The following is a 13,154-nucleotide window of genomic DNA, read 5'->3' as shown; positions in this document are numbered from 1 at the left end:
AGACTGCTGAGCCAAGAACCAAGCAATAAAAAATAAAAGCAGCTTAGCAGAGGCAGTACCGTGATACACCTACAAATTTATGGTGAACGGTCTGTAAATAAAGGCCTCAAATTAGAAACTCTTTCACATACTATTAGAGTTAAGAACTGGTGCAGCAGTAAACAATTTAAATAAAACTAGTTGACTGGACAGTCTTTTAAATAAAACCAAACTCAGCTCCCCCACCCTGACACTGGCTAGTCCACTCAAAGGAAATGAGTCTGCTTCTTTATTACCTCCTGTGCCCTGGGACTTCTCACAGACAGTAATAACTATTACTTAATCCAAAAATAACTTTCTCCCTGTCAGTATGTATAAGCCCAGAGAGTGGGTGTAGGGGAGTGTGGTAAGTGGTAGAATGAGGGATTGATTAAATATTTAAATGACAGATCTACAAGACTTTATATGCTCAGAATAGGAATTGAACAGACCCAACCACAATTTATTACAGCTAACACCAGCCTTCATTCTGTTACCTTCTATCGTTTTTGTGCTTGAAAGGTTTACATTTCTATTACACGGAAGCTTACCTGCCACTGCCTAAAGGGTCCATTGTGCAAAGATTCTAAGATATGCAGATACACTAAGATTAAAATTCCTACTCAAAAGTAAACTAAGTAAATATGCACTAAAAAAGGAAAAAGTTACGCACTTCCAATTTGTGCTCTTTCTCTGCAAGGGCTTCCTTTTGACAACGAAGAAAATCTGCTAACATTCTCGTGAGCTGCTTTCTATCATCTATCTCGGCCGCCAGTCTGCCATTGCAGTCCGCCAGCAACATGCAAGCATCCTCCACCATTTGAGAGAGCCTCTCTCCAGATTCTTTATCTGAGAAAAGCACAGGACAGTAAAACCATCACACAGCCATGGCACACGCGGTCCCCACACTCTGCCTCCTGACAAAGGTCTGGATACTGTGCATGCTCTTTTCTTACCTGTTATTTTATCAAGCAAGGAGACTTCCTGGACTTCCACAGGCAAAGAAGCTATCCTCTGATGAACTGCGGCATCACCTGAGGCTGCATTCTCTAAATCCTGTAATGCTCTAATGAGATCTAGAGTCTAAAAAAAATTACATAACTTTAAAAACAAAATAAATAAATCTCTAATAAATACATTAGACTTGACATGTCTTTCTATTCCTAATCCTTATGAATTATTTACTAGCAAGTTTTCAATATAAAACTTCTTCAAATAATCCTTTTCTTTTATATATTTGGTAAAATATATATATATATGGTATGTTAAACACTGAGTGTAGTTTAAATCATAAAAATAATTTTTTAGGGGCTGGAGAGAGTTCAGTGGTTAAAAGCACTGGTTGCTCCTACGGAGTTTAGTTCGTAACTTCAGTTCCAGAAGATCTGACAGTCTCTTCTGTCTTCTGTGGGCACTGCACACACATGGTGCACTTACATATATACAGGCACAACACTCTTACACACAAAATAAACTCTTTAAATAGTGGCTAATTAATCATACTCAGCCATTAGAAATCCTTAAAAAAAAAAAAAAAAAAAAAAAAAAAGAGGAGCTAGAGAGATGGCTCAGCAGTTAAGAGCACGGACTACTCTTACAGAGGACCCAGGTTCGATTCCTAGCACCCACATGGAGGCTAACAACTATCCTAAACTCCAGTTCCATGGGATCTGACACCCTCTTCTGACCTCTGTGGGCACTGAATGACACGGGTGCACTTACACACAGGCAGGCAATACACTCATACACACAAAATAAAAATAAAAATAATACAAATTAAAAAAAAAAAGAAAAGAAAGAAAGAAAGAAAAGAAATCTTAAGCCTGGCATGGTAGTGCACACCTTTAATCCCAGTACTTGGAAGGCAGAGGCAGGTGGATCTCTTTGAGTTTGAGGCTAGCCTGGTCTACATAGCAAGTTCCAGGCCAGCTAGAGCTACAGGGAGACCCTGTCTCAAAAAAAAAAAAAAAAAAAAAAAAAAAACCCAAAAAAGAAATCCTGGGGCTAGAGAGATGGCTTAGCAGTTAAGAGCACTGGCTATTCTTGCAGAAGTCCCTGGTTCAAATCCCAGCACCCACATGGAGCTAACATCTGTCCACTAACTCCAGTTCCAGGGAATTCAATGCCCTGTCTGTCCTCTGCGGGCACTGCATGACTTGGGTGCACTTACATACATGCAAACAATATAGTCATACACAAAAAATAAAAATAAAAAATTTTTTTTTGGTGTTTTTGAAACAGGATCTCCCTTTAGCCTGTAGCTGGCCTGGATTCCCTATGGAGACCAGACTGGCCTCGAACTCCGCCTGCCTCTGCCCACTGAGTGCTGGGACTAAAGGCATGCACCACCACACCCAACAAAATAAGTAAAATTTTTTAAAAAGAAATCCATAGTATATAGTACACTACTTCAAACATAAGTAATGCTAACCAGCAAAGAAATGTTCATTTAGCATCTGAAACCGACAAAGCTCGGCATACCAGAGTAAAAATAACAGACTTTCTTAACAGTGTCTGTTACCTGTGGTGGCTCACTTGGGGAGCCCAGGGAGGAGCAGTTTTCATTCTCATCCACCTTTATTTGTTCATAAGTCCGCTTCCTCGTTTTCTTATCACCATCTGATTTGAAAGAACATTAAGTTTTAATGAAAGGATATATTTTAGTGAGGGGCTGAAGATGGCTCAGTAGTTAAGAGCACTGGCCTGCTCTTGTAGAGGTCTAGGGTTCAGTTCCCTGCACCCACATGTGGCTAGCAACCATCTATAACTCCAGTTCCAGAAGATATGATGCCCTCTTCTGGTCTCGACAGGCACTGCACAACATGGTGCACTTACATGCATGCAGGCAAAACACTCATATACATAAAATAAAAATAAATCAAAAATATTTTTAAAAAGAATACTTTAATGAAAAGATCACAGAAATATCAAAATTATATACTTACACAGAGCTTGCTTAAGTTGTTCTAATACATCATTTTCATAAACAGATCTTTCTTCCCAAATAGATAACACTCTTCCCAGGTGCTTCTTACAACTTTCATCCGTTTCACTAAATTAAAAAAAAAGGGGGGGGATAAAATATTAATAGTAACAGTGAAATACAAATCAAATACTTGTCCTCATACGAAGTCATCCAGATGTTAACTGAGCAGCACTGGCCAGCTCAGGGACGATATAATCAAGAGACAACCCTCGATTCCCTCAAGAACTTATCAACACAGTATCAAATAACATTCATTTATTTATTTATTTATTTATTATTTACTTATTTAATTTTTGAGACAGGGTCTCCCTGTAGCCACAGCTGACCTGGAATTCATTATGGAGACCAGGCTGGCCTCAGTCTCACAGAGATCTGTCTGCCTCTGCTTCCCAAGTGCTGGGATTAAAGGCATGCACCACCATGCCCAGCTTAAATAATGTATTTTAATTCTAAGTTTTAGGATCAGAGGGGTTTACAAAGACTATGCTCCCAACCTAATACAGGCTAAAGAATTCTACACATGACTTTAATTTATTGAATAAATGTCTATTGGTTGAGTCATCTTGGCACAGAGATTATTTAAGTAGAGCTTTATAGCAGCTCTTGCTTTAGTGCTATGAAAAGACAGCAAAATGCTCAAACAAGTACCTTGAGAGATTTAGCCCAGTTAAACAAAGACCAGGAAGGCTGTTGAGGAAGTGATGCAATCTAAGGTTGGCTCTTCAGGGAAATGGGACACAGATGACTTCCAACCACTGCCTACCTCCTTCAAGCACCACCTCTGTGTCCTGAGCCTCTAGATACCCTTTGCCAGCGTTATGATGTTAGTTAGCACTGTCATCTCCCAGCCTCTACTCTTTCACTTTAAAAAGTACCTAATCGCCAGGTGTGGTGGCGCACACCTTTAATCCCAGCACTGGGAAGGCAGAGGCAGGTGGAACTCTGTGAGTTCAAGGCCAGCCTGGTCTACATAGTGAGTTCCAGGACAGCTGGGGCTACAGAGAGACCCTGTCTCAAAAAAAACAAAAAAAAAAAAAAAAAAGCACCTAATCAATGTTCAATCAGATCAAGTTGTTCTCGATCCTCCAAGGACTACCAACCACACCTAGAGTGAAGACAAACTGTTGGCCTGGCCACAGGCTATTTCCTGGCAGACTCTCCACCTTGCTTATGCTTTCCTCCAAATCTTGCTGATCTTCACATCACTTGCTTCTGCCAAGCATTCTCTCTCCTAGAATCCCTTCCTCCTGGACGACTCACTTCCCTCTCAGTACTTGTCCAAAAGCTACCTCCTCCAAACACTTCTTTATCTCTTCATATAATTCTGCACCACCACACGTGCTAATTCTTTCCCTACTTTGGGTTTCTTTAGATCATTTGCTATCTGCCATTACAGCACACATCCCCATATCAGTCCATCTATCATCTTTAGTATCTTCTGAAATAGAAGATCCATCAAACAGAACACTGTCTTCTTTGTTGCTGTGTTCTCAGCATCTACCACATAGTAAGAAGTCAACTCAGATTTTATTAAATTCTAGGAAAAGGAACATATATAAATGCCTAAGGTAGAGGCTGGAGGGGTAGGCTCATTTGGCAGAGTGCTTGCCTAGCATGCATGAAGCCTTGGGTCTGATCCTGAGCCCTACATAACCAGGCATGGCAGTGCATGTCTGTAATCCCAGCAGCACTTAGGAGGGAAAGGCAGGAGAGTAAGAAAATCCAGGTCATTCTTGGCTACAAAGCAAGTGTGGGGCCAGCCTAAAATACATGAGACCTTGTCTCAAAAATAAAAACAGAGTAAGGCAGACTAAGGTAGAGAAAACTTTGAAAAAAGTTTGCTAACTTAAAAGACTACAGGCTGTACCACTGGGCATGGTGGTGCACACCTTTAACCCCAGCACTTGAGAGACAGAGGCAGGCGGATCTCTGAGGTTGAGGCCAGCCTGGAAGTCTACAAAAGGAGTTCCAGGCCAGCTGGGGCTACAGGGAGACCCTGTCTCAAAAAGACCAAAAAAAACCAACTACACGCTGTGTTTGAAAGAAATGCAGACTGCAGCTCCAGGAAGGAGCATCTAAATCTTGCTTAGAACTTTGGACTGGATCTCAGGAACAAGAGAATGTCAGGATCAGCTCTGCCACTCTGGCTACAGCTTCCAAGAGGATCAAAGCACACAAGGGGTGACTGCAATTACCAGGAAAGACATTATGGTAACTACTATGTGCGACACAGGACATACGGCAACAGAGAAGCAAGAGCGGATGGTAGCTGATCTCTCACATCGCATCAGAACAGCTAAGAGATGAGTCTGAGAGGAGTCCCTGCAGGAAGCAAGGACAGGCCAAGCCAGACCCTGAGCTGGAACGACTGAAGACACATGAAGCAGAAATGCCAATACTGAAGCGGACACATAGCTCTGGAATGAAGATTAAGATCCGAAGTTATTAGGGTAATGACTGAACTCAATGCAGCATACACAATCACCAAGAAAGCAAGAGAAGACATGGCCACAGAAGAAAGCAGCACTGAACTCTAACAAACATCACATCTGGAAAAAGCTAGACAAGACAGAACTTTAGGCTAAGCGATCCTCAGGCAGTAGCATACAATAAGCACCTGACAATGCGATTCTAACTTTTTTTTTGTGTATGGATGTTTTGCCTACATGTATGTATATGCACTATGCCCATGCCTGGTGCCGAAGGAGCCAGCAGACAGCACTGGATCCCCTGGAAACAGGAACTGGAGTTAGAAATAGTTGTGAGGTGCCATGTGGATACAGGGAACCAAACCCAGGTCTTCTGAGAGAGCAGCAAGTACTCTTAACCACCGAGCATCTCTCCAGCCCGACATCCAAGCACAAACGGTGGCAAAGGTTAAAAGACTGTCACAGTACAGCAATGAACACATACTAGCACTCACACCACCGTACGCTGCAGTGCACATGGATTAGTAGTTTGTTCCATTACTATTTCCCCAGTAATCTGCCATACACCAGCATATAGTACTTGGAAATTAGTATGCAAGAGTGTAAGCCAGGCTGGTGAGATGGCTCTGCAGGTAAAGGCAAGGCCTCACAAGCCTTGTCCTCTGACCTTCATGTGCACACATGCATGCACACTGCACACACACACACACACAAATAAATGAATGTATTTTCAAATTTAATTAAGTGCCGGGCATGGTGGCGCACGCCTTTTGTCCCAGCACTTGGAAGGCAGAGGCAGGCAGATCTCTGTGAGTTCAAGGCCAGTCTGGTCCACATAGTGAGTTCCAGGCCAGCTGGAGCTACAGGGAAACCATGTTGAAAAAACAAAACAAAACATTTAGGCATCAATCTCAGCCAAATGGCATTATTCACCAATGACTATACCATACACATTGCTTTTCCTCTAATCTCATACACACCATCTCACCAACCCCAACAAGCCTGTCTCCATCATTTAGCTAAACACAACTGGTCTTCCAAAGCCTAATTCTCTCATTAGCAAATAATCCCACAGCATCAGGTATAATTCTAGAAAGAGACATAAAATTAATATTATTTGTTTAGTAGTTTAGAGCTAGATCTCTTGTTCTAGTTTGTTTCTCCATTGCTGTGACAAAACACTCTGACCACTACTAACTTGGGGAGGAAAGGGGTTATTTGGCTTACATCTCCCAGATCACAATTCATCAGGGAGCCCAAGGTAGGAACTCAGGGAGGGAACCTGGAGGCAGGAACTGAAGTACAGACCATAGAAGAATGCTGCTTACTCTCCTGTTCCTCTGGCATGTATCCAGCCTGCGTTCTTATACAAACAGGATCACCTGCCCAGGAGTGGCACCACCCACCATGGGCTAAGCCCTACCACATCACTCAAAAATCAAGAAAATGCCTCACAGACATGGCCACAGGCCAATTCCATAGAGGAAATTCCCCAACTGAAGTTCCCTCTTTTCAGATGTGTCAAGCAGACAGCTGAAGCCATGCAGCAAAAAAAATTATATTTAGTTGTTTCTTTTGAGGAAGAACCAATGTATGGTCTTAATAAAGTGTGGCACCAAATTCTAAAAATTACATCTTCTGGTTGATACTTTATATTGATGTTTTGTTCATGTGTGACCACCCCATTGTGCAGAATGAATACGGGGTAATCTTACTTAGCTTGGTTATGGTACCTCATGCCTTTAATTCCAGCAGGCCAGGGGCAGGGCCAGGGGCAGGGGCAGGGACAGGGGCAGGGGCAGGGGCAGGGCCAGGGGCAGGCAGATCCTTGTAGGATAGAGGCCAGCCTGATCTACATAGTGAGTTCCAGGCCAGTTGGGGTTGCAGGGAGACCTTGTCTCAAAAAAAACCGAAAAAAAAAAAAAAAAAAGAAAAAAAGATAGCACTCTAGGGGCTGGAGACATGGCTCAGGGGTTAAAAGCACTGGCTGCTCTTGCAGAACACCCAGGTTCAACTCCCAGCACCTACATGGTAGCTAACAACCATCCGTACTCCAGTTCCGGGGATACGACGCCCTACTCTGACCTCTGCAGTCATTGCACAACATGGGTGCACTTACATACATGCAGGCAATACACTCATACACATAAAATAAAAATAGCAAAGACAATATTTAAATATATATATAAAAGTAGTCCAAGACATATCACACTTCTACTAATCATACATTTGGCTTACACAATAAATATTTGCCATGTTAACAGATTTAAACATCAGGGAGACCAAATGATCAAAGGTTATAGTTTTTCTTCTTTATATTACATGTCACTGAATTCATCTGGACAACACCCCCTACTCCCTCTATTCTGTGGGTGTGGTCATCTTTCTAGGGAAGTCAGTAAGATTTCAACAGCTGTGGGTCACAGTACTTTTTTGCTGCTTACTGGATTATAGCATGGTAGTATTACCCACACTCAAACAAAACCCAAGCAGTGTGGGCAGAGTTGTGGTTCTGAGATAGGGTCTGGCATGTGTGAATCAATCCTCAGCACAGAACTGAATTATAGGCCGAAAGAAAACTGAATGTTGAACAATTTTTTTTTTCTTTAGACAGGATCTCCCAGTAGTCACGGCTGGCCTGGAACTTGCACTCACAGAGATCCAAGGCAAGCCACCACGCCCGGTGTTGAACAAAATCTTTTATAGTGACAATTTCAAAATGCAGTTTCACTAGAAACCATACGAAGCACTGAGTGTGGAACAATCACACTAACAAGCATCGTGCCCAGGCATCCTCAGAACGTGGAGTGCGCTAGGTAACTGACTGAGGTGCATTTACTAGTTTTAAGTATTTGGCTTATAAATATAAGCATCCAATATATTCAAAGGCCACTCTTCAGTGAGAACCAAGGAGATTCTCAAGTCTCTGGCATGGAATACGGGAGAGATGGCAGCAACAGATCGGCTTTGGCTCAAGCTCCAACATGCTACAGCAGTGAGGACGGCAGGCCCTTCCACGAAGAGGCCATCTCCCCAGCACTCAGCTGCCTGCCCTCCCAAACCCACCAGGAAAAAGCTGATATTATCCAGTTTTAAATTTTCACGTTCTTACCACCAAATGAATTTGAGGAGCTCTAGAAGGAGTGGGGGTATAGCTCAAGGGTACTGTCTCAGCACACATGGGGCCTTGAGCACAACCAAAAGAAAGGGGAGAGAATTCTGAAAATTGGTTACACAACAATGTCAATATACTTAAAACTACTAAAACTATTGACTTTCAAAAATAAAAATTTTTGCCAGGCGTGGTGGCACACGTCTGTAGTCCCAGCACTTGGGAGGCAGAGGCAGGTGGATCTCTTTGAGTTCCAGGCCAGCTGGGGCTACCAGGAGACCCTGCTTCAAAAAGACCAAAAAAATAATAAAATAAATAAAATTTATGTTTTATTTTACCACAAATAATTAGGAGTATTTATTAAATTCATGAGTTATTAATCAAAAATAACCCAGGGGCCAAGAGACAGCTCAGTCAACAAAGGGCTGGCTACGCAAGAACTTGAATGGGATCTCCTATCACCATGTAAAAGTCGGGCTAGGAAGGCAGAGACAGGTCGGTCGCTCAAGCTTGCTGACCAGCAAACCCGGCCTACTAGCAAGTTCCAGATCCCCATGGGAGAACCTGTCTCAAAAAAAAAAAAAAGGAAAAAAAAGGAAAGAAAAGAACAAAGGGGCAGAAAGAGCAGGGCACTTGGCCTGGCATACCAGTACCTGACCCACTTGTCATCATTTTACATCCCACCTTCAACGAAAGCAGGAGCGGCTGTTTTGCATCATAAGATCTGAACAGTGAGAGAAAATGAGTAATGATCCTACTGCTTCCTGAGTAGATCCCAGTAAAGTCACATCATGAGCTGAGTTAGAGAAAGCAGGTGGCTTCTCTTTCATCCTTTCACTGGCCAAAAGAAATCAGACTGATTTCTTTTCGAAGCTTAATGATCTTTTATTTGAAATACTTAGGAAGTATTATGTAACATATCTTATGTGATGACCTAGACTTGGCTTACACATTATTGATGCAAATAATTACACACATAGTTGAGTGCAATGCTTATAACTGCTTTTCATGTTGGTGCAATGTTTGTGAAGAGAAGAAATAAGAGAAAAAAAGAACCTGTATTTTAGTCATGGGATTTATAACCTGCCAATTGTATAATGCTTGCAAAAACTGAGGGGTTGGAGAGATGGCTCAGCAGTTAAGAGCACTGGCTACTCTTGCAGAGGACCCAGGTTCAGTTCCCAGCATCCACAAAGCAGCTAACAATTGCCCAGAACTCCAATCTCAGGGGATCCAATACCGTCTTCTGGCCTCCACAGGCATTGCACACATAGGTGCACTTAATATCCATGCAGGCAAAACACATACATAAAATACAAACAAATTAATTAATTAATAAATAAATAAGGGCTGAAGAGGTCTCTCAGTGGACCCCGGGTTTGATTCCCAGCACCCACATGGTGGCTAACAACCATCCGTAATGCCAGTCTGGCACCTGCACTCCTTTTTTTCTTTTACCAAGATAAAGTCTCACTATGTGCTAACTGGCCTAGACAGAAATCACTATCTTGAACTCATGATGATTCTCTTGCCCCTGTCTCCTGAGTGCTGAGAGCACAGGTATGAACAAGCCTAGCTGGGAACTATATGCTTTCTGAGACTGTTACATAAAATTCTGTATAATAAAAAAAAAAAAAAAAAAAAAAAAAAAGAGCAAGACATCCACAATGTTGTAGCCCCTGACAAAAATCTAGGCAATGATCAGCAGCTACTAAAACCAGGGATGAAGGGTGATAGGGAAGGAACTGAGCCACCTTATCTTCAAACATAAAACAACCTGACACTGTGCTCCTGCTAACACGCCTAGCACAAAGAGTGCAAGACAAGGAGACAGCGCCTAGAAGCAGGACCACAAGGTGCCGTCAGACAAATGAGAGCCAAAGTCCATGTGACCATGTCTCCAGCACATAAATTTCATGAAAAAACAGCGTAGAAGACACCTGTCAGTCAAAACTCAGGTCGGATTCTGCTTTATATATCAAGACATTTTTTTGAGGAAATCTGGAATACTGAACACAATGTTAAAAATAAGTATAGGGGCTGTGAAGATGACTCAGTGGTAAAGGCACTTGTCACCAAGCCTAATGACCTGAGTTCTATCCAGGCACACCTGGTAGAAGGAAAGGACTGAATTGCCCTGTCCACACACCCCTGCGTGCACACACACACACACACACACAAATTAATGTAATTGGTAAAATGTTTTTAAAGAGAGTAAGGGCCAGGTGTGGTGGTGCATGCCTTTAATTCCCACACTCAGGAGGCAGAGGCAGGTGGATCGCTGTAAGATCCAGGCCAGCCTGGTCTACTTAGTGAGTTCCAGGCCAGCTGTGGCTACAGGGAAACCCTGTGTCAAAATGACAGAGAGGGGAGCAGGGGAGGGGGGATTAACTTTGTGGGTATAATCACCCCCTTGTGATTATATTAGAAGCTAAACATAGGTCTTTATGTGTTGTGAATGCATACTATGTGTTATGATTAAAGTGGTGGTATGCTTGGCATCTGTTTTAAATAACTACGAAAAGGGGCTGCAGAGATTGCTCAGTGGTTAAGAGCACCAACTGCTCTTGCAGAAGATCTGGGTTCAATTCCCAGCACCCACATGGCAGCTAACAACTGTCTGTTAATTCCAGTTCCAGGGGATCCGACACCCTCTTCTGACTGCTGCAGATATTGCACAACACGAGTACACTTACATGCATGCAGGCAATACACTAATACACATAAAATAAAAATAATAAATAGGAAAAAAGGGAGTGGCAGGATGGAGATGCCAGAGGGATAAAATCAAAAGGACACGAAGTTACTACTGCTGTACCCAGGGCTGGGGTCCGTAGCTGAAGCCGTGGTACAGCTGTGAAGGTGCTGGTTCACCACGCAGGAAGCCTTGGGTTAGAACTCTAGTACTGCATAAGTCACAGAGTAGTGATGCATACCTACAATCCCAGCTCTGGGGAGGTAGAGGCAGGATCAGATATTCAAGGTCATCCTTGGCTATACAGTGAGGTGGAGGCCAGCCTGGGATCCATTAAGAGCCTGTCTCATTGTAACACTGAAGACAGACAGTGGGTCCATGAAGCTTAGTTTAGTTTTTGGTTTTGGGAGGCAGGGTCTCCCTGTTGCCCCAGCTGGCCTGGAACTTGATATATAGACCAATCTGGCCTTGAGCTCCCAGAGATCAGCCTGCCTCTGCCTCCCAAGTGCTGAAATTAAAGGTATATGCCAAAGCCAGCTAGTTATAATTTTCCAAAAAATTCTTAAATATTTTACTATTTTTGTTTTATGTGAATGAGAATATTGCCTGCATGTATTTAAGTGCACCGCGTTGTGTGATGCCCTTGGAGGTCAGAAGAGGGCATTGGATCCCCTGAAACTGCAGTTACAGGCAGTTGTTAGCTGCCATGTGTGTGCCTGGAATTGAACCTGGGTCCTCTGCAAGAGCAGTCAGTGCTTTTAACTGCTGAGCCATCTCTCTAGCCCCAAAGGCATGTGCCATCAAGCCTGGCTAGCTATAATTTTTAAAGTTCATCATAAATAGTGAAATAGCCTCATCTCCATTCCCCATTACAGACAAACACGGGTTAATAACTTAAGTGTCTGTATCTTTCAACCACTTTGTGCAGACTCGCAAACAATACATACATAAAAGCATATATAACATTCCTTTCTTTTTTTGGTATTTTCAGACAGGGTCTCCTGTAGCCCGAGGTAGACAAGGCTGGCCTCAATCTCAGAGATTTGCCTGCCGCTGCCTCCCTGCCGCTGCTGCTTCTCAGTGCTGGGACTAAGGCATGCACCACCACACCGAGCTACATAAAACATTCTTTTCATAAATGAGATGTTACACACATTTTGAAAAGAGCCAACAAACTCCATCCAGACAATACTTTTTGCACTGATAAACAGAGACATTACCAAATATTTTTCAATAGCTCCATTTAATACCTATTAGGTCACATGATATACAGGTTTCAAATCACTAACAGCTTTTATCCCCACAAATTTTAGCCAAGATTTCTATAGGATGGAATCTAACAAGCAGAGACCCTGCATTAAAAGATATACAGCACACTTGGACAGACGCTGTCAAGCTTTCTACCAAAAGCCTGAGAGAAAGCCCAGCACATGAAAACGTCCATTTCCCTCTACTCACAACATGTTGCTCATTTTTCATCTGAGATATTTGCTTTTTCTTCTTAATTTACATTTATGAATACATTAGTCTTTTTCATGCTTTAGTTTTGGGGGGGGGGTTGGAGCTGTTGCTTAAAATTGAAGTTTGGTGTTTTCTACATTCAAGGATCTGATAGTTTTATGTGCCAAATTTCCTACATGAATCTTGGCTAATAGCTTATTTAGAAATCATTAGACAAGCTGGGCGTGGTGACACACACCTTCAATACCAGCACGTGGGAAGCAGAGGTACACAGATCCCTGTGAGTTTGAGGTCAGCCTGATCTACATAGTTGAGTTCCAGGCTGGTTGGGGCTACAGGGAGACCCTGTCACAAAAAGACTTTAAAAAACAGAAGAAAGAAATGACTGGACGACCCAAGAAGCAGCTCTGTGTGAACCTACTTCAGGCTGCACAGCTGCTTTTCCAGTCCCTG

At 42.7% G+C, this 13,154-nt stretch overlaps 1 protein-coding gene across 1 annotated transcript in view; it reads right to left on the bottom strand.

Moving 5' to 3' along the window:
• The window catches only part of Rprd1a (regulation of nuclear pre-mRNA domain containing 1A), a 51,563-nt gene that overhangs the window by 27,697 nt on the left and 10,712 nt on the right, over positions 1-13,154 (bottom strand). The window contains exons 3-6 of the mRNA XM_029563265.1: positions 2,964-3,075; positions 2,540-2,637; positions 975-1,101; positions 692-867 (exon numbers count right to left, since the gene is read on the bottom strand). Of these exons, the coding sequence (XP_029419125.1) occupies positions 692-867; positions 975-1,101; positions 2,540-2,637; positions 2,964-3,075 (513 nt within the window). The remainder of the gene's footprint in view (positions 1-691; positions 868-974; positions 1,102-2,539; positions 2,638-2,963; positions 3,076-13,154) is intronic.

The sequence above is a fragment of the Nannospalax galili genome, unplaced genomic scaffold (assembly GCF_000622305.1).
Source record: "Nannospalax galili isolate Female #2095 unplaced genomic scaffold, S.galili_v1.0 scaffold15, whole genome shotgun sequence".
NCBI classification, from domain to species: Eukaryota; Metazoa; Chordata; class Mammalia; order Rodentia; family Spalacidae; genus Nannospalax; species Nannospalax galili.
Note: the sequence above shows the minus strand (reverse complement) of the source record. Positions and strands in the feature narration are given on the sequence as shown.